The 22724-nt window shown below is 45.7% G+C and overlaps 2 protein-coding genes across 9 annotated transcripts in view; one reads left to right on the forward strand and one right to left on the reverse strand.

The window, feature by feature from the left end:
* Slit1 (slit guidance ligand 1) overlaps positions 1 to 5272 on the forward strand; it is a 165100-nt gene extending 159828 nt beyond the window's left edge. Inside the window, exons 35-37 of the mRNA XM_074078625.1 lie at positions 805 to 1093; positions 1389 to 1600; positions 2306 to 5272. Of these exons, the coding sequence (XP_073934726.1) occupies positions 805 to 1093; positions 1389 to 1600; positions 2306 to 2544 (740 nt within the window). The 3' untranslated portion in view covers positions 2545 to 5272. The remainder of the gene's footprint in view (positions 1 to 804; positions 1094 to 1388; positions 1601 to 2305) is intronic.
* A 1618-nt stretch (positions 5273 to 6890) lies between these two features.
* Lcor (ligand dependent nuclear receptor corepressor) overlaps positions 6891 to 22724 on the reverse strand; it is a 126483-nt gene continuing 110649 nt past the window's right edge. For all 8 annotated transcript variants that reach the window (XM_074078621.1, XM_074078616.1, XM_074078620.1 and 5 more), the window contains one exon: positions 6891 to 21132. In XM_074078621.1, the coding sequence (XP_073934722.1) occupies positions 16797 to 21132 (4336 nt within the window). In that variant the 3' untranslated portion in view covers positions 6891 to 16796. The remainder of the gene's footprint in view (positions 21133 to 22724) is intronic.

Raw genomic sequence — 22724 nt, forward strand, 5'->3', positions numbered from 1 at the left:
CTGACCAAGAAGGATAGGCAATAAGCCTAAGGGAGGGCCTGGGCCTTTCCCAGCTGTCTTCCACACCATAGCCACCGTTCTTCTTGGCTTTAAGCCAGGAATGTCCCAAAGTTTGGGATCCATTTCCAGTCTTGGGCCCTCAAAGGCAGAGCTGCTGCAAGAGACCTAGCATAGTCTCCACATCAGCAGGAGATTCCCGTTGGCCTTCAGGCCAGGTGGCACCTGTCCACCCCCTGCAGTCACTTCTAGGTTGGGACCAGCATGGAGCCACGGCTGTCCCAGCATGGGCGAGGCCAGCCCAGCTGCTGATCACAGCTCTGACCTTACTAGTTGAGCAACTTCAGGCAGTCGCTGGGTATCTGTCACATGGGGACAAGCAGCCCTACCTCAAGGTTGCTGGGAAGCTATGGGAACAAAAGCAGGTGACACAGTGCCTTGCACATGAGTTCAAGGACCAGGTCCTTTGCTTAAGCTGGAGTATCTGGGGATTAAAGCTGGTGTCCCACAGGGAAGGAAGGAGCCCTGGGTAAGGGCAGCCAGACTTGGGATAAAGGTACCCCAGAGTCTCACTCATCAGCTGGCCATGTCAGGTTTGACACCCCAGCTCTGACCCCAGAGGAAGCAACTTTTCCACTTCTTCTGGGAAAGGAGACTCACCCTCCAGGGTGACGGAGGACCTTCGCAGAGAGGACAGAGGCTGAGGGCAAGAGAGGACATTATGGAGCTGACCAGCAGATCTTGGGGGTGGGTGCCAGGCATGGTCTGTGCCTGACTCAGTCTGGCTTTGCTCCTCATCCACCTCAGGGATGCCTGTGGATGTGAACTCGGCTGCCTTCCGCCTATGGCAGATCCTCAATGGCACCAGCTTCCATGGCTGCATCCGAAACCTGTACATCAACAACGAGCTGCAGGACTTTACCAAGACGCAGATGAAGCCAGGCGTGGTGCCGGGCTGTGAGCCCTGTCGCAAGCTCTTTTGTCTTCATGGCATCTGCCAGCCCAATGCCACCCCGGGGCCTGTGTGCCACTGTGAGGCTGGCTGGGGGGGCATGCACTGTGACCAGCCAGCTGATGGCCCCTGCCATGGCCACAAGTGAGCCTGGGGTGGGCAGAGGGAGCCCTGAATCCCCACAACTGCCCTTTCCTTCCCTACAAGTTCCACTTGCCTATGGTGAGGGCTTGCTTCACAAGCAATCCTCCAATTGGAGCTTGTGCCTAACACTTTTTTTTTTTTTTCTTTTCTGGTTTTCAAAGACAGAACAAACAGAATGTCATTTTGTTCCCTTTGCTAGAATAAAGTCTTATAAGTCAAGGGTGGGAGGGGTGGGACCCTTTGGGCTGGGCTTTGGGTTGTCCTGTCCTCACAGTGCCTTTTCTGTCCCCTCCAGGTGTGTCCATGGCAAATGTGTGCCCCTCGACGCTCTTTCCTACAGCTGCCAGTGCCAGGATGGGTACTCAGGGGCCCTGTGCAACCAGGCTGGGGCGGCCACAGAGCCCTGCAGGGGCCTGCAGTGCCAGCATGGCCACTGCCAGGCCTCGGCCACCAAGGGGGCACATTGTGTGTGTGATCCTGGCTTTTCGGGCAAGCTGTGTGAGCAAGGTCAGGGGCCCCTCTCCTGACATGCCATCTGCAGGGTCCTGCCCCACTACTTGCTTTAACAACTTGCTCTTTTCTTTCTCCCAACCTCAGCAACCCACTCCTCTCTCCTCATCCTTTCCCTCCTCACCTTAGGTGCCTACTGTCAGGGTGTGACCACCCTCTGGGCACTGAGTCCCACCCCTCCCTTCTCTCCAGGGCCTAGCCTGCTCTGCAGTTCCCTTACCTAGGGCACTGCCCTATCTGGCTGAGATCTCTCCTTACAGAAGAGACCACCCACTTAACAGCTTCTGGCCCTGTCAGCGCAGTACTTGGAAGTGGCCCTTCCCAGGCCCTCCCTGGCCTGCTTGACCAAAATGCTTTGGCTGGAATCCAGACTGCTGAGGCTAGGCGAGGGAAGCTGGAGAAATCCAGACCTTAAGGCCATCCCATCCCCAGCATGATTCTTTCTATGTCATGGCCTTCAGGCCTCAGATCCTAAACACCTCCATAGTCGGAACCACTCAGGCCTGTAGGGCCCCAGCAGCTGGACATTCTCTTCTTCCCCCTCACCACACTGTGGGCCCGGGAGGAAGCATGCGCGGGAGGTGGGGGATGCTGAGGACACAGTGGTGTGACTGCACCTGACCCCTCCCAAGATGCTGCCTGCCTCCTCCTGCTTCCCATGGGTGTGCCCTGAGGCTCTCTCTTGGTGTCTGTCCCATCCAGAGTCTGAATGCCGGGGGGACCCTATCCGGGACTTTCATCGGGTCCAGAGGGGCTATGCCATCTGCCAGACCACGCGCCCACTGTCGTGGGTGGAGTGTCGGGGCGCATGCCCAGGCCAGGGCTGCTGCCAAGGCCTGCGGCTGAAGCGGAGGAAGCTCACCTTCGAGTGCAGCGACGGGACCTCTTTTGCGGAGGAGGTGGTGAAGCCCACCAAGTGCGGCTGTAGCCCCTGCGCATAGCGCGGCGTGGAGCGGCGGGCGCGGCGGCGCGGGCAGAGCGGCCGGCAGCTGGGTTGGGGTGTGGGCATCACCAGGACAGCGCCTGGGCCCTGGCGGGCACGTGGGCACCGAGCAGGCTTTCCAGTAGACTGCGTCGCTGCCGAGGCAGAGGGGCGAAGCCCGAGCTGCGGATACCCTCTCCGGAAGTGCCTTGCACAAATAGGCGCTTAATAAATACTTGTTGAATGAATGTGTGCATGAGGTCGGGCCACGAAGGGCAGACTGGTGACACCCCTCTTGGCCTGCTACCTGAAATGAAGAAGGGGACTAACTCCTTCCCAAATCAGTGTTCCCCTTGCCCCTCTGAAGCTAGCTTTTCCTGGGGCAGCCAGCCCGGCTTCTGCGGCTGCAGATCTGCCAGGGAAGAGGCTGATAATTAACCCCTGGGCCAGCTGCCCCACGGCTTAGGATCAGACCTCTGAATCCCGGAGTTAGGATGACCCTAGTGGCTTTTAGGAAGGGGTTCTTGTGGAGAAGTGGCCTTGGGGTGCTTGGGAACCCCACCAAAGAGGGCAGGGCTTCTTGGCTCCAGGGGAATAAACATCACTAGCCACAGCAGAGGCATTGGGCCTGTTCTTCTCCAGCCACTGGCCAGCTACAAACTTCTGGTTGAGCCCCTGGCATAGGGATGGGGTGTGTATGGAGGGAGGGAGGGGGGCTCCCGTGGAGGATGGCTCAGCTCCTTACAGTGAGGCCAGTAGAGCTGGTGGGAGGCAGGTGGTACAGACATTAGGGAGATTCTGCGCTATCACTCTGGGCAGACTTCCTCCCACATGGGTCCCAGGATCCTCAGTTATAAGATGGGGAGGTGGGCTGAGAAAAGAGTCTTCGTAGCCCTTCCCATTGTGCTCTCGGAAGAGGGGGGCTTGAGGCGTTAGAAGACCCATTCTCATTGATCACATAAGTATTTTGTGCCTAACCAAGGGATGGACACTGTGCTGTTCTGCCCTTGCGGGTGGGCAGACATGAACTGCTCCTTGAGCAATGTGGGAGCCACCAGGATGCCCAGGAAGAGTGACCCAGGAGTGGGCTTCAGCCACAGCCCCTGGCCTGGGCTGTGGCTTCTCACCCTGGATATTTGCAACAAAAGTTCTGTGTTTAAAGAGTCACTGGATACACAATTGTCAAGGGCTGCTCTTCCACGCACAGTGGAAGGTAGAAAGAGTTTTGAATCTAACATAGAGTTGACTGAAGTGAGGAAGATCATCCTCTCCTTTCTCAGATATCTTCCCAGAGGGTTAGCCTTGGGGGAGTCCCAGTGGACACGTGGGTGAGCATGTCCATCCCCTAGCTCTCTTCATCTGGGGAAGGGTGAGGGGGCGGTTGGAGTGGCTTTGTACTTATTCTTGTGGGCAGGGAGACGAGCCCTTGGCGCTGATCAGTGGAGGGCATGAGCCTTCTGCAGCTATGGGAGCCTGATATGTTCCATCACACAGGCACTGGCCAGTGTGAGTTGTGAGACCCTGGGATGAGAAGAGGGCTCTGCCCTAACAGAGAAATGTCCTGATGGCTGGATCTGCCTTTCACCAGGGGCCAGACCCTTTTCTTGCAGCTCTGAGCAAGGCCACATCACCTATCCCCACCCTCCAAGTACAGGCTTGGGCCTCTTAGGGCTTCTCCCAAGGGCTGCACAGCATCCCTTCTCACTCCAAGTTTCTAGGTCACCGTGGGACCCTGGCGAGCAGCTGTACCAGGCTGTGTAGGGCAGAAAAGTTCAAGGGCAGCTAGCTTGCTCCTTCAAGATGTTCTGCACTCAGCATCCCTCAGGAAATTTTGCTTCCCAGTCACCACCATTCCCCATGGCTCCAGAGAAGCCAAGTCCTAGGCTTGAGGGACAATGACTGGGTGCCTGCAGACAGAGAATCCACCCTCCTCCAAGGCTACAGGATGAGAGATGAGAGGCTGGCATGCTGGTTCCCAGGTAGCACTATGTAAGCCTAAGGCCACTCCATTGGCCCCTCCACACTAGTTCTGGGCTGAGTGGAGAATTGTGGAGAACTGATGTCAAGATGACAGCATCAAGGAGTGAAAGAACCACGTGCCCCAGGATCAACATTTTCTCCACCTTAGCCATGAAACCTGCAAGTCGCTGACAGCCTGGCTGCTCATTCCCATTGCCTACTCCCACTTGGTCTTATATATAAAGTCCTGGAAGAAGACTGCCGCGAAAGCACCCCTTCAAGAAATCACCTTTGCATTTGCCCCCACTTGGGAAAGACCTACAGTTTGCTCCGTGGGCTCCAGATGGCTAGTTCCATAAAATGTGCACCAGAGAGAGCCAGCAGGGAGAGTCCCCAGGGAGCTGGTGTTTGTAGGGCACTACTGGTGATAGCCACAGGGGCTCCATATGGGAAAAGTGACTGTCTCCTCTTTGCCTGCTGTTAGCCTAACCGTGAAAGTATCTCTTTATACAGAATACTTACAGATTCTAATATATATTTGTATTTCATTTTGTTATAGTATTTTTATATGTTAAAAGTCAACATCCAGTGTCTTGTTTTGATTTTCAAATGCTATGTGGTTGTGACCTTTTGTGTGGGGCTTCAGCAGTCTTGTTTGGATGGACTCTTAGAGACTGGCTTAGAATATCCATGAGGGAGCAGCACCTGCCCTTTCCCTGGAAGGACTGTTTTAGAGTATGTCGATATCGTCTATTGTTTTCCATGTGAACATGACATTGATTCCCTTAGACCTGCCTCACTCGTTTCTTTCTCCAGTGAGATGAGCCTCCCGCTGCCAGTATTCCCTCCTCCCCGCCACAGGGCACAAGGGTCCTGACTCTACCTTGGCCACGTCACAAAGCATTGGCGGGGCTTGTCCATCCTGGAGAAGGGTCTGGGTGTAGCAGGTTACAGCTCTTGGGAGCCTGTGTGTGTGAGGAAGAGTGAGGTACAGCACATGCAGTATGAGGAGGCTGCTCATCATCTCCCACTGGGTTTGCTGTAACAACATTTTATATGCTTCTTAGAGACCCCACACCTTTACCCAGCCCTGAGGGGTTCAGAGCATGCTGCCAGCAGATCAGAAAGCCTCAATCATCTGTAAGGTCACTACCTGTCTCCAAGCTAGAGGAGAAAGGAGGCAAGGAAAGGAGGGCCTATTAGCTTCCAGAAAACTGAATTTGGGAGTTTTGTAGGATGAAAGATGTGAGTGTTAAGTGAGACTGGGTCCTTGCAGACAGGCTGCCCAAGGTCACTGAACTGATGCTATAGTGAATTGTGATACCAGGAGCATGGACTGGTTTCCCACTGGAAATCTGGGCCATGACGATGGTCACACGAGCCATACCCTGACAGCACATGGGCCAACTTGAAAGTGCTTGGTGATAGTTAACTTTGGAGACTTAACAGGGATTTTTGCAGGAAATATGAGCAGGGCATAAGAGAGAAAGTAAAGCCAAGTTGGATTGCAGGCTCAAGTGTCTGGGGTAGCCAGGAGGTCACCTAAATAACCCAAGAGGGCATTGCCCTCCAGGCCCATCATTTCTACTGCCACAACTGATAAAGCAGCAAGTAGAGTCAGATTTCCCTACTGTAGAGTGACGACAAATGGCAACCAACACAGATGTGGACTGTGGTGACCTAGAGCTCAACTTTCCCAACTGCTGAACACCAGCTGACTTTTACCATGAGTTAATTTTGTCAGATTTTTTGGGGAGGGGGGTTGTCAAAAATCTCAATCTTTTTGTTAATTTATAGTTTAAATATATGTATATTTAAAATGTTGTTGGGCAAACAAAATACATCTGTGGATCAGCAGTTTGCAATCTCTGAGTTAAAGTACAATCAGGGATGGTCTGACAGTTGCTGAGCTATCTTTCTAGTTACAGTTGTTAGGTGAACTTGTAAAGAAAGTGACTCTCACTGGCCCACTGGGTCTTTACCTAGACCCACTTCCAGCAGAGTTGAAAAGTACAACCAAACAGGTCACACTGAAAGGACATTCTGCTATACTCCAACAGTGGCCAGAGAAAGCTGGGCAGCCCTATCCTGGCTTGCCTGAGGTCAGGAGCTTTACTCTGTTCCCCACCCTCAGGATGAAACACTGGCAGCTTTGTAACCCTGTCATGGGAACCCCATGGATTCATTCATTGCATTTTCTTTTCCCTGAAGTTAGCTATAACTTGCAGAATGACTTAAGATTCAGAGTAGCACAAAATGTTTCTTCAAGCTCCAACACCAAGATTGCAACAGAGCATTCACTGCTTTTGGGGTTCTGTGGCTACTTAACAACATGACAGTAGGCTACAAGTTGAATGCCTGGCTTTAATGCATTCTGTATCTTCTTCAGTGATGACACAGACACACTTTAATATCAAAGAAGTTTAATACGCTGCAATAAAATAAGCGCCTTGAAAAAGCTCATGGAATAGATGTCAATGTTAGAGAAATCCCTCCCACACATCCTCTAGCTCCATACCCCATTCCCTTGAAACCAAACAAGAAAACCTCAAACAACACAGGAAATCCTTTCAAGCTTGGATTTCTGTGCGGGCCCCTTTACCAGTAACAAGAACACAGTTTCCTACATGGTCTAACAGGAAAGTAAAACACAGAAGCACAAAAAATCTACACAATTTCAATATTTAAAAGACTTGGTACATATTCAAAGTTAAAATAACTCCAACTTTTATAGCTATACATATTGTTTTAAAGCAACTTAATATATTTTAAATTTCATATATACACTCTCAAAAAGGTTCTTCAGGTGAGGTATGTAAACATTGTCTAATGAAAAATTTTCAATGTTTCAAACCAACAAATTCACAGCATACATTGAATTTTCATCCATTAAAGACACAGTATTTTCCTACACTCACTAACATAGTGGAAATCCAGGCCCAATTTCACTGCTTTTGGAAGGACCACCTTCACACGGGATGGGAGCACACACTTGGTACCAGGAAGGGATTAGGCCCTTCTGAGGCCCTGTCCTTGGGCATCTGGAACACCGGTTAAGACTCACAAGACAGCAAAAGGAGCACATCTGAACACCTACAAGATTGACCTCAGCAATGACAACACTGGGAGGAACCAGAAAGACCTTTAAAGGAATAGGACAGATTCGCTTAGAGCTCCCTGAATCCACAGCTGGATTGGCAGCCCCTGCCCTAAACTTGTTCTGAAGTGTTGTGGCCTAAAAAGAATAAAAAATCCAACATGGCACCTGAGCTTTAGCTAAATTGCATGGGCCTCCTATGAACCCCCGGCCCCTCAGAGGCATTGACTCTAGCCTAAATTAGGACCCTGGACTGTGCTTTTTAATACAGGTTGGAGTTGAATGTTTTAACATCACAATGCATATGGGAAAATAATGAGTTCACAAAGACAACCAGTGCACACAGGCACTGGCCAATGACCTTGGAGGAGCTCAATTTTGAAAACCATTTGTTCCCTGAGGGTAAACAGCAGGCGTCTATTGAGATAAGTGAGGCTATTAAGAGGATTTTTATTACAAAGTATCAAAGACTTGAGGAGCCTGGGCCAGAATCTATTTCACCTCCACATAATCTACAATGCTCCCCCCAAAGTAGTCACCCCCCCCACACACAATATAGGTCACAGTCTTTCCTCTGCTTGCTCAGCAATGGAAAGTTTTGTACTAATATACCCACTTCAATCTAAAAAACACTAGTGAAAAATTCCAAACACCATCATAAATACAAAAGAGAAGACATATTTCAAAAGTTTAGAAAACTACATTACTTCTATCAATGGTTATCTGGGTGGGGCATTTTTTTTTTTTCTTCACAAAGTTTAGGACAGTCACAAGGAAAGGCTGCCAAACACCTTTAGGAGCCTGTTGAGCAGGCACACTGGGAGACAAGAGGGACTGCCTCTCCCCACTGACCTGAGGGACTTGCCCCAGACACCAGGGCTGTGGACTTCTCAAGCCCAGGCACAGAGGAGGCTGACAGGATATGGGCTGGCTTATAAAGGTGGGTCAGATATAGCTAAAGGACATTTAATAGGTCACTCACTTTCTCATGTAAAAAGTTCTTATATTTACTTTAGGGCCAAATGAGCTTTCTCTCAGTTAGATTCTGAAAACTTCAAAATTCATGGAACACTGCTAACTTTTCGATTTACATGTCCACTTTTGATGTGTCTGGTGCTGGCATATTTCTCGTCCACTGCGGGAGTTTTGTGACATGGGGGAGCGTACAGACAAACAGAAGTAAAAATTCAAGTACAGCAGCCTCTCTGGCAAAGGCAAGAGAGCTTTACAAGAGCTGATCCACCCCCACCCGATACTCTGAGACAAGGGCCAACATGGGCCCAGATCATGTCATCAGCTAGGGTCTTATTGCTTATGGGAACACATCAGAAGAACACCTGGAGATCTGCTCTGCAGACCTGAGTACTGACCAGTTTATCATATGCCTGTATATATATAATATATATAACATAACCAGATGAGAAGAGGGGGCAATTAAAGCTTGGATTTGATGGTATACTACAGATCAAATGCCCCAAACAGCTCTCAACCTGCTGGCTTTTGCTCTTTCTCCATGTATGAACTGTTACGAAAGGAAGTCCACTGCTCAAAATATATTCTTCTACAATACAATGCAAACCAACATCACTCAGAACATGGATCTGTATATAGCACATGTAATAAATATTTTTAGAAAACTATTTACATTACTTCCCATGAACATCTAGATGAGAGCAAAATCTATTTCTTCCTGCAAAAGTTAAAAATGTTTTGACTGTCTAGTTCAGTGCTAAATTCCCTGGCACCTAGTTCACATTTCCTCTTAAAGTCAGATTTGCTTACAAATAGTATCTTAGAAAAACATTCTCCAGCATCACTGTCTAAGTGTCCTCCTCACCTGTTTAGAAAAAAGGAGATCCTAAAGAAATAAGCAAACTATGGTTCAAATGAATAACAATTCCTGCATATCTCATCCCCAGGTTTTGTGCAGTCCTGGAGCTATAGTTCTCAGCCCAACCTGCCAGGCAGAATGAGATGATGGTAGGGCATAGGGGAGAGAACCATGACCATAAGCACTGGTTCCATTATATCTACAGGATGTTCTCAATTACAGACCAGGACGCCTGAGAAGTAAAGCTGAACCCATCTTAGGACAGACAGTCTTGTTCTGTAACTGTGGGTTACAAGTGGGACTGGCCCACATCTGCAGATGCTTGCTGACAGGGAGGAGGAGCAGGAAAGTCAAGATGCCCCTAAATATTGTCAAGGTGCAGGTGACATGTGTCTCTCCCATGGGTGAGTGTAAAAGGGTGCTTCTCACAAACCTGGGAGTGTGCGACTAGAGCACACATCTTAACGCTGTCATCAGGCAACCAGTGGTTTCTCCCTAGCCCAATTCTGGGCTTAGATTTCCTTAGGGCTACAACTAAGGCTCACTTCCCTACATAGGCCAAGGAAGTGAAGAGGTGAATATATCAGTGGTACACACAAGAAGTGGACCTCTTGAGGCAAATCCTCTGCCATGCCTGGCAGAGAATAGCCACTGCAGGGTTCCACTTTGTTCTGGGCTGGGGAGGCAGTGGGAGCAGTGCTCAGAGTCCCAATCCATGTTGTACCTACCCAAATCCAGTGAGGATCTCAAGGCTACACCCTTCTGCCTTCATGGTGCTGTTTGGAGGTTCAATAGCTGAGCATGGTAGATGGGAGGACGGATAGTAAGAAAGAACAATTTTTGGAAAGCCCTTTTGACAATTTTGTTAAAATAAATACTTTGTATAGAAGCATCTGAACAGGAAAATATCATTATTTACATAATGAAATAAATCCACAGTGGTGTGTATAAATATGTATTCTGTATACTTGAAACTAGCCACTAACACAGTCTCCTAGAACTACTTAGAATGCAGTACTACTTAGAAACCACCAGTGAAATCAATAACCTCAAACCACTGTAGCTCTAGCAACAATCCCTGTGATATAAATATACAAAATTATGCAAATCTTATTTTTATAGTATCCTTACCACAAACTATTTCCCAACCACTACAGCATTAGCTACAACACAACATTAGGCATAGATCATAGAAAACAAATGGGGTGGGGGAAAAATGGTGATAACTGAATGGCATTTGGGCCTAGCCACTAAATACTGGAAGAAAAAGTTATGAAAATTATGAAGGGACATGTGTTTCATGAAGCACTTGGGAGGGAAGACTGTCCCAGAGAAAATGCCACCTGTAAGGGGGCTGGTGGCATGAGCAGAAGATGCAGAAAAGAAGAAGGGCATGGTACCCAAGGATGGCTCCCCAAATGAGGAAGTGATTCAGGCCTGACCAGGGACAGGCTTCACTGGCCAGGCCAAAGTGCCCTGAACTTATTCTATCTAAAGTTGCTGGTGTGCTGACAAGGTGCCATTGACATGCTGGTATGTCAAAAACAATGTGTGGTCTGGAGTTGAGGTTCCTACAGTCAAAAAACAGTCATTTATGTTTACAAGTAATGAACAAAGCTCAGAGAGTGATCTCTCCTAGATACAAGAGAGAAATGGAGGGCTTATAAGAGTAAAACAAACAGGCCCCGTGCTTTTGAGGAGAAGCACATTCTAGGTTGTAAGTTCACTTAGCAAATAGCTTGTTGAGAGCTGCTGGAGTGGAATGTACAGGGGTCAAGTTCACTCTGATTCATGAAAATCAGGATGACTGCACTTTCAATTTTTCACTACATATCCTAGTAGATACGATCAAATGTACACAATTATCAACAAATATTCAATTACCAAAGGATACCTTTTTTTCTTACACACAAGCATTATTCAGAGATCATATGCAATAGCAGCCATGCACTAAGATGTACAGGCAAGACACCTGAAATCTGAAAGAATTGTTGCAATGCTGGACTACAGGAACAAAGAAAACTTGTGCCAAACTGTCCATACAACTTGATCTTGAATGACTACTGTAAGGATCAGTAACTTGTGCTGTGAAGGGTCAGGTAGTAAATATTGTATGCTGTGTGGGTCACCTACAATCTGTTACTGTTTTAATTTCTCTTAAAAAAAGGCAAAATCTACTCATCATTGGACAGCTGGTTGCTGTTTTAAGCAGATGGTCTATGCTTTCATGCAGCTTGTGACCCAAACCCTGTTAAATGGGGTGATGCCATCAGGTGAGAATGCTTCAGTGTCTGTGTTCCTTTGGCCAGCAGTTCTGCACAGTTGCCTGCCTGAAGGCTGGAGCGAAGGCTGTTTCCTGAGCACTGTGCAGAGACTATCAAAGCTGTTGGGAAAACGTCAATCAGATGAAGAGGAGGTAATTGAAGGAACTGACCAACTTTGGTTCAATTCCAAGTGCAAAAGCACCAGCAAGGACACCCTCCACAGTGCTCAAGGTGGTCCCTCAGGCACAGTGCAGCAGAGCACTTGCAAAGCCCAGGCTGGCAACAGCCTTAGCATGTTCTTGAGTTTCTGCAGAATGGCATCTAAAGGAAAGCAGTCACTGGAGGGCTGCCCATCCACCCCTTGCAGATGACAGGAGTCTTGATGTTTGGAGGGATTAATTACATTGAAGCTCAAAGGCTTTGTCTAATTCTAATTGTTTTAAATATAATAAGCATTTATCTTACCTGAAAAGGATTTGGGAACAAGCATGGGGAAAAATTCTTATTGCTTGGCTATGAAGAGTGCCTTCGCAATGTGATACATTGTAAAAGTGATTTCATTACTTTAAAACATTTTCTAGTATCTCAGTGGGTAACAAGTCATAAGACATAAAAGTAACAGCTAATCATTCAAAATTAGGATGGAGGTAAGTAGAGCATTTTCCTAGCAAGCATGTGACCTTGTGTTCAATATCTAGAAGAGAGGGAGAAGGGAAGGGAGAGAGGAAACAGAGAGGGGAAGAGATAGAGGGAGAAAGGGGAAAGGAGAGAAGGAGTAGAGAGGGAGAGTGAGCAAGTGGAGAGGGCGAGGTAGAGGGAGACAGAGACAGAGAGAGAGAGAGAGACAAAGAGACAGACACAGAGAATAAACAATGCTATGGTTTGTTATCAGACTTTATTTCCACTCTATGAAAAGACTGTCCACATCTAAATGTGATGTTCAGAGGACTAAAAGTACAACTAAAGTACTCTCAACTAATTTTGAGCATTTAATTTTTAAATAAGCCTTGGTTTATTTTAATAAGTGAAATCAGAGTCTGTTCTAGAATAGAGACTATAGGAGTGAAATGGGAGGCAACTCAGGAAACATAATTTTAGAATTTTGCATCCCATTTGCTCAAGGGTTCTAGCTCTCTAGGCTCAAGATGGGTGACTGAAAGGAAGGTGTACTGCTCAAGTCTAAAGGGATAGCAGTCCATGTACTACATCAATATGACAAGTCTCCTTTGCAGCAAGAAGGAAGGAACAAAGACGTACAAAAGAAAAAACTGAGAAGAGGAGAGGGAAAAAAGAACAGGGAAGGAAAGAGGTAGAAGAAGAACAGAGTTTTGTTCCTGAAAAGGGATCATCTTCTCAAATAGGTATCAACAAACTTATTCTTAAAAGATCCAGAGTAGTATTTTAGGCTTTGTGGGCCATATGGCTGCTTCTGCAACTACTCAATCTGCCCCAGGGACAATCAGTAAACAAATGGGCATGGTTATATTCCAACAAAACTTTATTTACACAAACAAGTGATCAGCCTAGAGTTTGCAGACCCTTGACAGATCATCTGTAAGCCAAAAAGGAAGCCTGCACTGGCTAACCTGAAACCAAAAGGAATGGGGCTGTATCCTGGGCTAGACCCTTGGGGTACTCCAGTCCCATTTTCCAATGTTGTGATAAGCATCAGACTTGCAGACGGTAACACTACAGCATCACCAGCTTGCATCACATAGCATGTTGTCCTTGTGTACTGGGCTCTAAGGTCCACTAATCAATAGGTATTATGTCCATAAGTGAGTGACAACTTCTGTTCTCACCACAGAATCCATCACAAGGTGGGAAAGAGTCAAAGTACCTGTCTTGAAGTGATGACCTGTCTGTGCAGGGTGAAATTCACGTGTGTGCTATGTAACGTGCAGAGGATTCCAGGAATAAGCACCACATAAGAACAGGGATGACTAAATGCATCTCTTCTCTCTGAACCATTGTAGAACAACCAGGCACAAAATGTACAGCCTAAGATTATTGTTTTAGATAAGACTGTGTAGAAATCTTCAGTAAGGAAGCCCTGGGACTAGAGATTGTGGCTAACAGACATGAGTACCATTTCCATGTAGGAAACCCCAGGAGCAAAGAAAGGTTTGTAATTTTCCTACTGTACTGCAAAACTGGTACGTGTCTGAGGAAGTGCCAGGGATGAGACTCCAGACCCAGGGGCCAACAAAGCCCCTTGTCTGTTATGAGGTTCCCACACTCAGGGAACCTCAAGGGATAGAAAATGGGTCTCTCAAAGAGGGCCTGGCTTTCAGGAAGCTACAGTACAGCTTCATTGCTGCTTTCCTGGACATCTTCCAGTTCCTCCAGAAACTCACTGACCTCATTCAGCTCCAGCACTGGACAGTCACTTCACTGAGGGTAGGCCCAGGAGCAGAATGCTTTTCTGACTTAAAATCCAAAGTGTGGGACAGGTTGCCTTGGTATCTAGTGGCAAGACATACTTGAAAATGGTTAAAGGAAGGAGGGAAAACAAGAGATGGGTCAATGCCAAGCCTGAACAATAGCTTTTCTAGAATCTGTGATAGGTGCAAAAAGGGCCTTCCAGAATTAGCCCTCAAGTTTTGTTTTTGTTGTCTTTCTTCTATTAGCAAATTAACTGAACTGGCAAAAATGAGATTGAACAAACATGAAAACAATTCTAAAACTTTTAAGTGACCTAATTCTGCAGAATCTCCATCTATTTAAAAGGTAGTCGCTAGTATTAAGTTGTTTAAAGATGACTCACTGCATTAAATGTGTAACATAAATACATACACACTAACTTCCTTAACTGCAGTCTAGAATGAGAAAAGCCTATTATCTTGAATACAGCTTTTAAAAATAAAAACAAATTTAGAAAAGGGAATGAATTTAAAAACTTGGAACTGAAAAAGTTCCACCAATTTACCAACACACTCTGCTCCCTACCCTAATCCAAGCACCTTACAAGGTAGTCTATAAGCAGCCAAAGGGGCACCTCATACATACAGGAATCAGCATACCTGACAATGGCAAACTTTAGTTGTTTAAGTCACCACGAAAACAATATCCAGTGACAGCTATTTGAAATAATAATCTTTTAAACCTTAAAACCATTTTTTAAAGATTAAATGAACCTATTCAAAACATATTAATGCTCTGTGCAACTTAATGCTGAGAAAGGGTTGTCAGCACACACTCAGCAGTTTCATTAAAGTAGGTAGCTCTTGAATGGCCAAGGTCAAAGATAATCAAAAGAAGGAGGAAAAAATACTCATGGGATAGAGGAGACATTAAAATAAAAAAAGGTTTCACTGAAGAGAGACAATTTCACTCTCTGTGAAATCCAACACAACACTCAATTTCTCACGAACCAGATGCTCTTCTCCAGTCCTACCCAGTTATCAGAAGTTTCTATTATATTCAGCAAACCTTTAACAGAATAGCAGAATAGGTAGAAGGCCTGTTTTTATCATGATTTTTATGGGGGGAAAAAGTGAGTTTATCTAAAAAGATAGGAAACAACCTAAATGAAAAAAATAATAAGGACAGGGCAACAGCTGTCCATACAAGCCTATTTTGGTGACAAAAATGTCAAAGCTGACTGAAGCTTTTAACAACTAAGTGGTTTGCAGAGTGGCCCAATGGAAATGTCAAGTATGCACTGTGTTACAAGGTAGTGATGTAATAGGCACCGAGTAGAGCTAATGGGCCTGTCTCAGGCTCCACCCAGGAAAGGCAAACATCAATTACAATAATGCAGTTCCCACTTCTGAGCCATGGATATGGGCAGGAGTGACACTGTAAGCATTGAATCACTAGGGTTGCACTAATTAGTCTGAATGGACATCTATTCCAGACAGGTACATTCAAAATAGAGCAGCCCGGCTGAACTTCATTTATCTCTTTGTAGGGGTGTGGCCCCTTGAGATGCTTGGCAGTTTCCTCCAGCTGCCAGGGTGCTCTGATCTTACACAACTATGCTGTTCACACCTCTCTAAGTCTCATGGCAAAGTGGTACTGGGTTCATGGAGACACTGAGCCACTTTTAAGCCATCCGGCCAGTGCTAATTATTTAGCTTATGGACACACTGCCTGAGGAAGAAAGAATTTTACTGTAAAACTGGGACTGGGAGACATTTGCAGCTGATAACCACATGCAAATGCATGCAAATGCATGTGTGCACACACTCTGTCAACATTTTGGCTTTCTCTGAATAGGCAGTACTCTGGGTAAGAAAGGAAGTAAGGAAGTCATTCTCATTCTAATCATCATCAAATTACATTACAAGCTGAAAACAAGTTTTTTCTTTTGGCCAAAACAGAATGAAAGAGTGTAGCAAGAATGCAAGGCCAAAACCAAAGAAGATGGATAATAAGCATTAGAAATAGTTTGGGGGTGCAAATAATTTTTAGAGGTCATACACCAAAATTAACACTGTACCACATCTTTTGTCTCATGGGCACACAATTTAAAAAACATATTCTCAAATGATTAAAAAAAAAGTGAGAAGAGTGGCCAAAAATGAACATGATTTTTTAAAAGAGGGCAACAAAAATACTAATCTCTTAAGATAATATAAATCTTCTACATTCTCCACATACCATAGAAATGATTTGGTTTAGCTTTCAAATATCACTTAAGCAGAAAACAAACAAGACAGAGTGGGAAGTTCTGCTGTGGTTTGCAAAGGGGGCAGGGTGGCTGCTGATAGCTCCTTTCTCGTGCGTGGTGGTGGTCTTCTTGGCTACAGTACAAGTGCTTGTGCATCAAGTATAAAATACAAGCCTTTAATCACATAGATCAGCTTTTTAGCTTTCGTAAATTTAAAAACAAAAAGGATAAATAAGGCACTGTACTTTTTAAAACGAAAACTTCTTGGTTCCAAGTTTAAAACCCAAGGAACAACCAGAATATAATATATAACTTCCCTTAGCCTCAGAGAAGGACTCTGTAAGTTCCCTTCTCCACCTGAGACACATTTTCTGAGATCTCAAACTGTGGTGTTCTCTATTAACTGTAAATTGAAAGGCTTGATAAGCTTATAAAAGCAGATTTAGTTAATGCAAAATAAAAGGTTACTTCTACAACAGTTCCTCTCTTGGCTGCCATCCTTCCATCACTTTGCATCCAGTCGCCTTCGTTTGTTATGGGCAGAGTCCATCTTTGCCTTGAGCTTTCGTTTTCTCTGGGCTGCCCTGCTTTCTGGGTTTTTTGTCAAGGGTCTGGTCCGGGTCTTCCCACTGCTTGATTTCCTGTTTGTGGCTTTCTGGGGCCTTGAAGGGGATTCACTGGCCCCCTTTTGCTTTGTATGTTTTGAAGATTTCCTCAGTGCTTCTGAGGAGGCAGTGGTCTGGGTAGGCTTTTTGTTTGTATTCTCTTTTTCTTTCCTGGAAGAAGGGCAGCTCTTCCGAAAGGGCTTTTTAGGGATCCTCACTGTATTCTCTTTCGGAGACATCTTTCTGGGCAGCTGGCTAGTTTTGTCCCTTGTGGCCAGCCTCTTAGCAGGAGGGGCGCGGGTGGCTCCATCTACATGCTTTTCTTTGCTAGCTTTCATTGCTGGCCCCCTGTCCTTACTGTCCTGAGCACCGCTGCCTTCTGTCCTCTTGCGTTTGTTCTGTCCTTCAGCTTTAAGCAAGACTTCAGGAATCTGCTTCCCTTTCCTTCCTTTTATTCCTTCAGCACTCTTGGGCTTAACAGGAAAGCCGTCTGCACCCACTTGGAGGGCGAGCTTGGGGGACATCAGAGGGTTGATGCACACGCTCTTCCGACTCTGCTTAGTTTCTGAAGTCACACCTAGTGTATTGTCTGTGTTTATCAATCGTTGCTGGGCTCTGAGCTTCCCTCGGATATTAGAGTATTTTCTAAGGATCCGGGTGCTGGCTGGAGTGGGAGAGTTCGTGGGAGGATGGCTATTTCTACCTTCCTTGACTTCCACACTATCTTCAGAATTAGGCCCGAGGCTGACATCACTGCTGCTGTCTGGCTCTACTTGGTCAGAACTCTCTCGAAGTTTAGCCCAGAGCTTCTGTGTTTTCCAATTATTCCTAGCAGGAGTAGCTCCAGGAAATTTCTTTAAATGTTTTTTCAAGCGTTCAGCCTGCAGTGAACTAGGATACAGGCTGGAAGGAGAGTACTTCTGAAGAGGATGCTTGACAGGGGGGATGTCTCCTGGAAGACGAGTATTAAGCTTTTTCACAATGACCAGAGACCGTGTTTCAGTTGTCTCTAAAAACCACTTGCAAACATTAGACAATTTGAAGTTGGTCATAAACAGCATCTGAACAGGGGAAATTCTTTGACTCTCCAATGCACCCCTACATTTCCGTGATCTTTTTTTGCTTTTCCAAATCTCCTTCAGTTTATCAGACTTATTTCTTGCTCTTGCTGTTGGCTGAGCTTCTTTCTCCAACTGGATCCAGCCCTTCTGAACTTTCATGTACTGGGCATTAAAGTTGGCGATAAGCTCCTGGTTCTCCTCCTCAGCACACCACTCCACAAACTTGGGCTGTTCATCCACCACCGTGTCCACATCGTCCTCATCTAAGGGGTCTGCACTTTCCAAACCTTCACTTTCCCTGGGCATGGGGTTTACTTGTGCACCTTCCTTTTCTGAAGACACTTTCATCATATCCAAGGAGTCCAGAGAATGAGCGTGTCTCAGGTTGTAGGTTGAAGAGGTCAATCTTTTAGGCCTTGCTACCAACTTTGGTGGCTCAGCAGTGTCTTCACCTTGACTACCTGAAATCCCACAGGAGCCAGATGGAACAAACTTGGCATCATCTTTTTGCTGGGTGTCCTCACTGTCTACCTCATTTGCAGCTGCCTCCACCTCTTGTGCAGGTCTGTGTCCTGGTCTCTCTTTTGATTGCTCTGGGTCCCTCTTATAAGTCATGCTTTCTGAGGGGAGGTGAGCATCTTTCTCACTCACCTTGGACTGGACATAGATCTCCAGCCTCTCTCCATGCAGTGGCTGGCCAACTGCAGTTCTGGGGTCACTGTTGGGGAAAGGTCCCCCTTCTTCCCTCTGGACTTCTTTTGCCAGCATGCTTTTAAAAGCCTGCCTTGTGATGATCCCACCTCCTTCACCCTCCTGCTCTGCATCACTCTCAGAGGGGCATTCATTGACATTCAGGTTTTCCATGTCCTCTAGATCTTCTATAGGGACACTGTCAGCTGGCAAGTCCTCAGGTGTTGTCCCACCAGAGTCTTCTTTTTTAGAATGCTTTGCACCAGGATTTTTAGAAACCTGGACCTCAAGACAAGCAGACGAAGAATCTGAACTTTGATTTCCTAGACACCTATCAGCAGAGGAAGACTCTGAAAGTTGACTTCTTAGGCACCTGTCAGAGGTCTCAAGGAACTTTTTACCTCTTTTCTTCTTGTCTGAATTCTCTTCAGGTGAGTCACTGTTTGGACCACACATATCTTTTTCTGAAGAATATTTTAAGTCACTGTCTACTTCTTCCAGTTGTCCTGTGCTACTTGCTGCCTTACCTCCCTCATCTCCCTCGATCTCACCAAGATTTTCATTACTGAAAGTGCTGCTTTCCAGCAGGAGTGAGTCAGTGCCTAGCTCCTGAGTGTCTCCAGTCTGGGCCTCGGTACTGATGCTTTGATTGCGCTCAGCCTGTCCTAGATTCAGGGGAGGGTCCAGGGCCATGGGGGAACTTTGATTTTCTGAACACAGAAGGCTTTCTTCTCTGCTGACTGTTTCTGGAGAAGACTGAGGCCTCAGAAGGTCTTCACCACCTTCCCTGGAAATGCTGTCAGTTGTGGGAAGCAGATGGAAGTCCTGGAGTACATTCACCTCCACTGCATCCAGCAGGGCACGTGGTTGTTGGTCTCTTTCAGGGGAAGACACTGCATTTGTTGTGGGAGCTGAGACCACACTATTGCCTTCCAGCATGTCCTTGTCAGGGAGGTGACCAGACAGATGACACAGAACACTGGATGCTGTCGTCTCTGTTGACCTAGGGGAACTGCCAGAATTGGGTTCACTCATCGTGGGGCGAACTTCAGGGTCCTGAGACTCTTTTGCAGGTGAAGTGTCTCTGCTTTTCTCCCTGAGGGAGGTTATTTCCTTACTAGGTTCTTCAGGGCTGTCTTCTCTAGGAAGCTGCACATCCACCAGGCACCTCGGGGATGGAACTATAAGGTCTGGGTTAGGAGTCACCACTGCTGCTGACGCCAGTGATGAGCTCCCCTTGTCCTGGGAGTGTAAATTTCTGGCCAGGGTGCGAACGGTTGGCAGTTCACAACAATCACCATTGAAAAAATATCCTCGAGTACTCTTCCTGGCTGTTTTCCGAGAAGATAATAGGGATCGTTGAGTCTCAAAGTGGCATTCTGTTATTGGTTGACTGATATAAACAACATCGCACTGGTTATCATAATCATTTATCCTCAACCCTGATGCCCTTTTACTTTTCCGAGCAGTCTTGATGGAGGGTGATATCATCTTGTTTCTTGAATGCCCATTAGATGCTCTGTGTATAGCTGGCATAGAACTGGGGACCAACCAACCATCTTTGGAATGATCAAACTGGGCCTTGTCACTGGGATGTGAGTGGTAACCCACCTTACTTCTTCCTAGCGAGTGAAGATGGTTCTCTTGCTTTGGCCTTGCATCTTGTTCGTTTGCCTCTAAATCCTGGCACAAAGGTGTTTTTGAGCTACTCTGTAAAGCATTCTCTTTGTCAGCACTTCTAGGTGAGTTCCCCATAAACCCTGAGTCCCACCTCTCTTCTGATAAAGCTTTGAATGAATTTCTTTGAGAAACAATACAGCTATTGCCCTCTTCACTATTCTCAGATGTCTTTTTTACTGCAACTAGACTTTCTATTAAAGCTGAACTCTGCACATGGTCTTTACCATCCTCGCATGTTTTCATATTTGTGTCTTGCTCCTGTGCAGTGGTTTGTCCCTCCAAGCTTTTAGAGATGTAGTGGAAGTTCACTGAGGAAGAATTAGGTGCAGTGAGGTATCCCAGAGCAGAACTATTTGTTGAACTGCCAGAATTAGGTTGAGTAGCTGCAAGTTCAGGGGAATCTTTCTGGACAACAGTCAAGGCATTGTCTCTTCCATCTACAGAGATTATCTCAGGAGGAGGTTCCTTCGGGATCTGTTCAGTCACGTGTAGAGAGCTATGAGAGCCCGACGAGTCCATGAATGAATCTACAGACGAGGGCGACTTCCTACCAAGACACACAGCATCCTGTTCCTTATGCCTGTTGCTTAGCTGGACACAGGCAGCACTGCAAGTGGATGTCTCCATTGCTCTAGAATCTGAAGGCTGCAGGTCCTCAGTTCCTGGCTGAGATTCAGTGTACAGGTCACTCAGAACACGAATGAATTGCTTCTGATGATGAGTGCACAGTTTGACCATAAACTTCTCCAGTGGGGACTTCGACTGATTGTTAGAATCTACTGCTAGGACCTCTGCTGAGTTCTCACTAGGCAAACAAAGAAAAAAAGGGAATTAGTATGGTCACTTTCCAAAGAACCACTTTTATATTCTGAAACTCACCAGATTATATTCATGTTGTAAACAGAATGGACACTGATATTGTTTCTAAGTGTCCCATTTACTTTGACTTAATAAATAATCTTAACCTAATCAAAATATAAGATGAGCTTATTATATCTTCAATGTATTTCATACTTTTTTATGTGGTGTGGGAGATCAAACGCAGGACTTTCCATATGCTAGGCAAGTGCTCCACCACTGAGTTACATCCCAAACTCTTTTTCATACGTATGTGTACGTATGTATGTGTGTGTGTGTATTTACAAATATAAATATTTGGGGGGGGTACTGGAGTTTGAACTCAGGGCCTTGCACTTGCTAGGCAAGAACTCTACCACTTGAGCCATCCCCTAGCCCTTTTCTGTTGTAGTTATTTTTCAGATAGGGTCTTGTGTTTTTATGGCCAGGGCAGGCCTTGGGCCTCAATCCTCTTATTTATGTCTCCCACATGGTTGGGATTAAAGGCCTGGTTTGTTTGCTGAGAAAGGGTCTCACTAACTTTTTACCTACGTTGGCCTCAAAACACAATCCTCCCAATCTTCACTTCCAAGTAGCTGGAATTATAGTTGTGTTCCACTATGTCTGGCCCCTCCTTCATACTTCTTAAGTGATTATTCAGAAATAATTATCTTACACGGAGAAATATTGAAAATGTATTTTTTAAATAAAAAAATACAATTTTGGCCATACTATTAACTCTACTTGGTCAACATATACAGGCTGAGCACTGGTAATCCAAAAGTCTGAAATGCTCCAAAAATATGAAACTTTTTGAGTGCTAACATGATGGTATAAGTGGAAAGTTCTATATTATGAAACTTTATTTTATGTATAAAATTATTAAAAGTATTGCTTGATTACATTTAGACTGTGTCTAAGGTATACCTGAAGCATAAATGAATTCTGTGTTTCGAGTTGAGTCCTACTCTCAATGTATCTCATTATGTATATTCAAATATTCAAAAATCTGAAAAGTTCTGAAATAATACTTTTGGATAAGGGATACTCAACCTGTACTTTTGCTTTAGGTGTAGGTATTCCTGTTAAATAATCACTGGTTTATAAGTCCATAATACTGACAAAATTCAGAAACACTGTATTACAAGTCTTGATATAGATGTACTTAGAGAACTTAATTGTTTTAAGATGATCTATCAGCAAATAGAATTGGCTGGATAATTTGTAAGAGTGACCTGGAAATAGTTTTAATTTCACATTTTGGATACTTTGAAAAATAGAATGACAACCAAGTCTGGATTTCTAGACTGTAAGTGAGGCAACAGATATGAAATTGTACTGTAAAGTATAAAGTTTTGTCAATGTAAGGTAGTAATACTGTCTTCACAGCCTCACCCATCATATTCCCTCCAATAAACATTTTACAGTCACCCACAGAAGTTATTCTACATTAAAGTACTCCCTCCACACACCAGGAAGTATTTTCTTAAGTTATCTAGGACAAACTCCTAGAGCTTAACCCAGATAGTGGGGGGTGCAGGAAATGACAATTCGGGGTTC

This window comes from Castor canadensis, chromosome 7 (assembly GCF_047511655.1).
Source record: "Castor canadensis chromosome 7, mCasCan1.hap1v2, whole genome shotgun sequence".
Classification (NCBI taxonomy): Eukaryota; Metazoa; Chordata; class Mammalia; order Rodentia; family Castoridae; genus Castor; species Castor canadensis.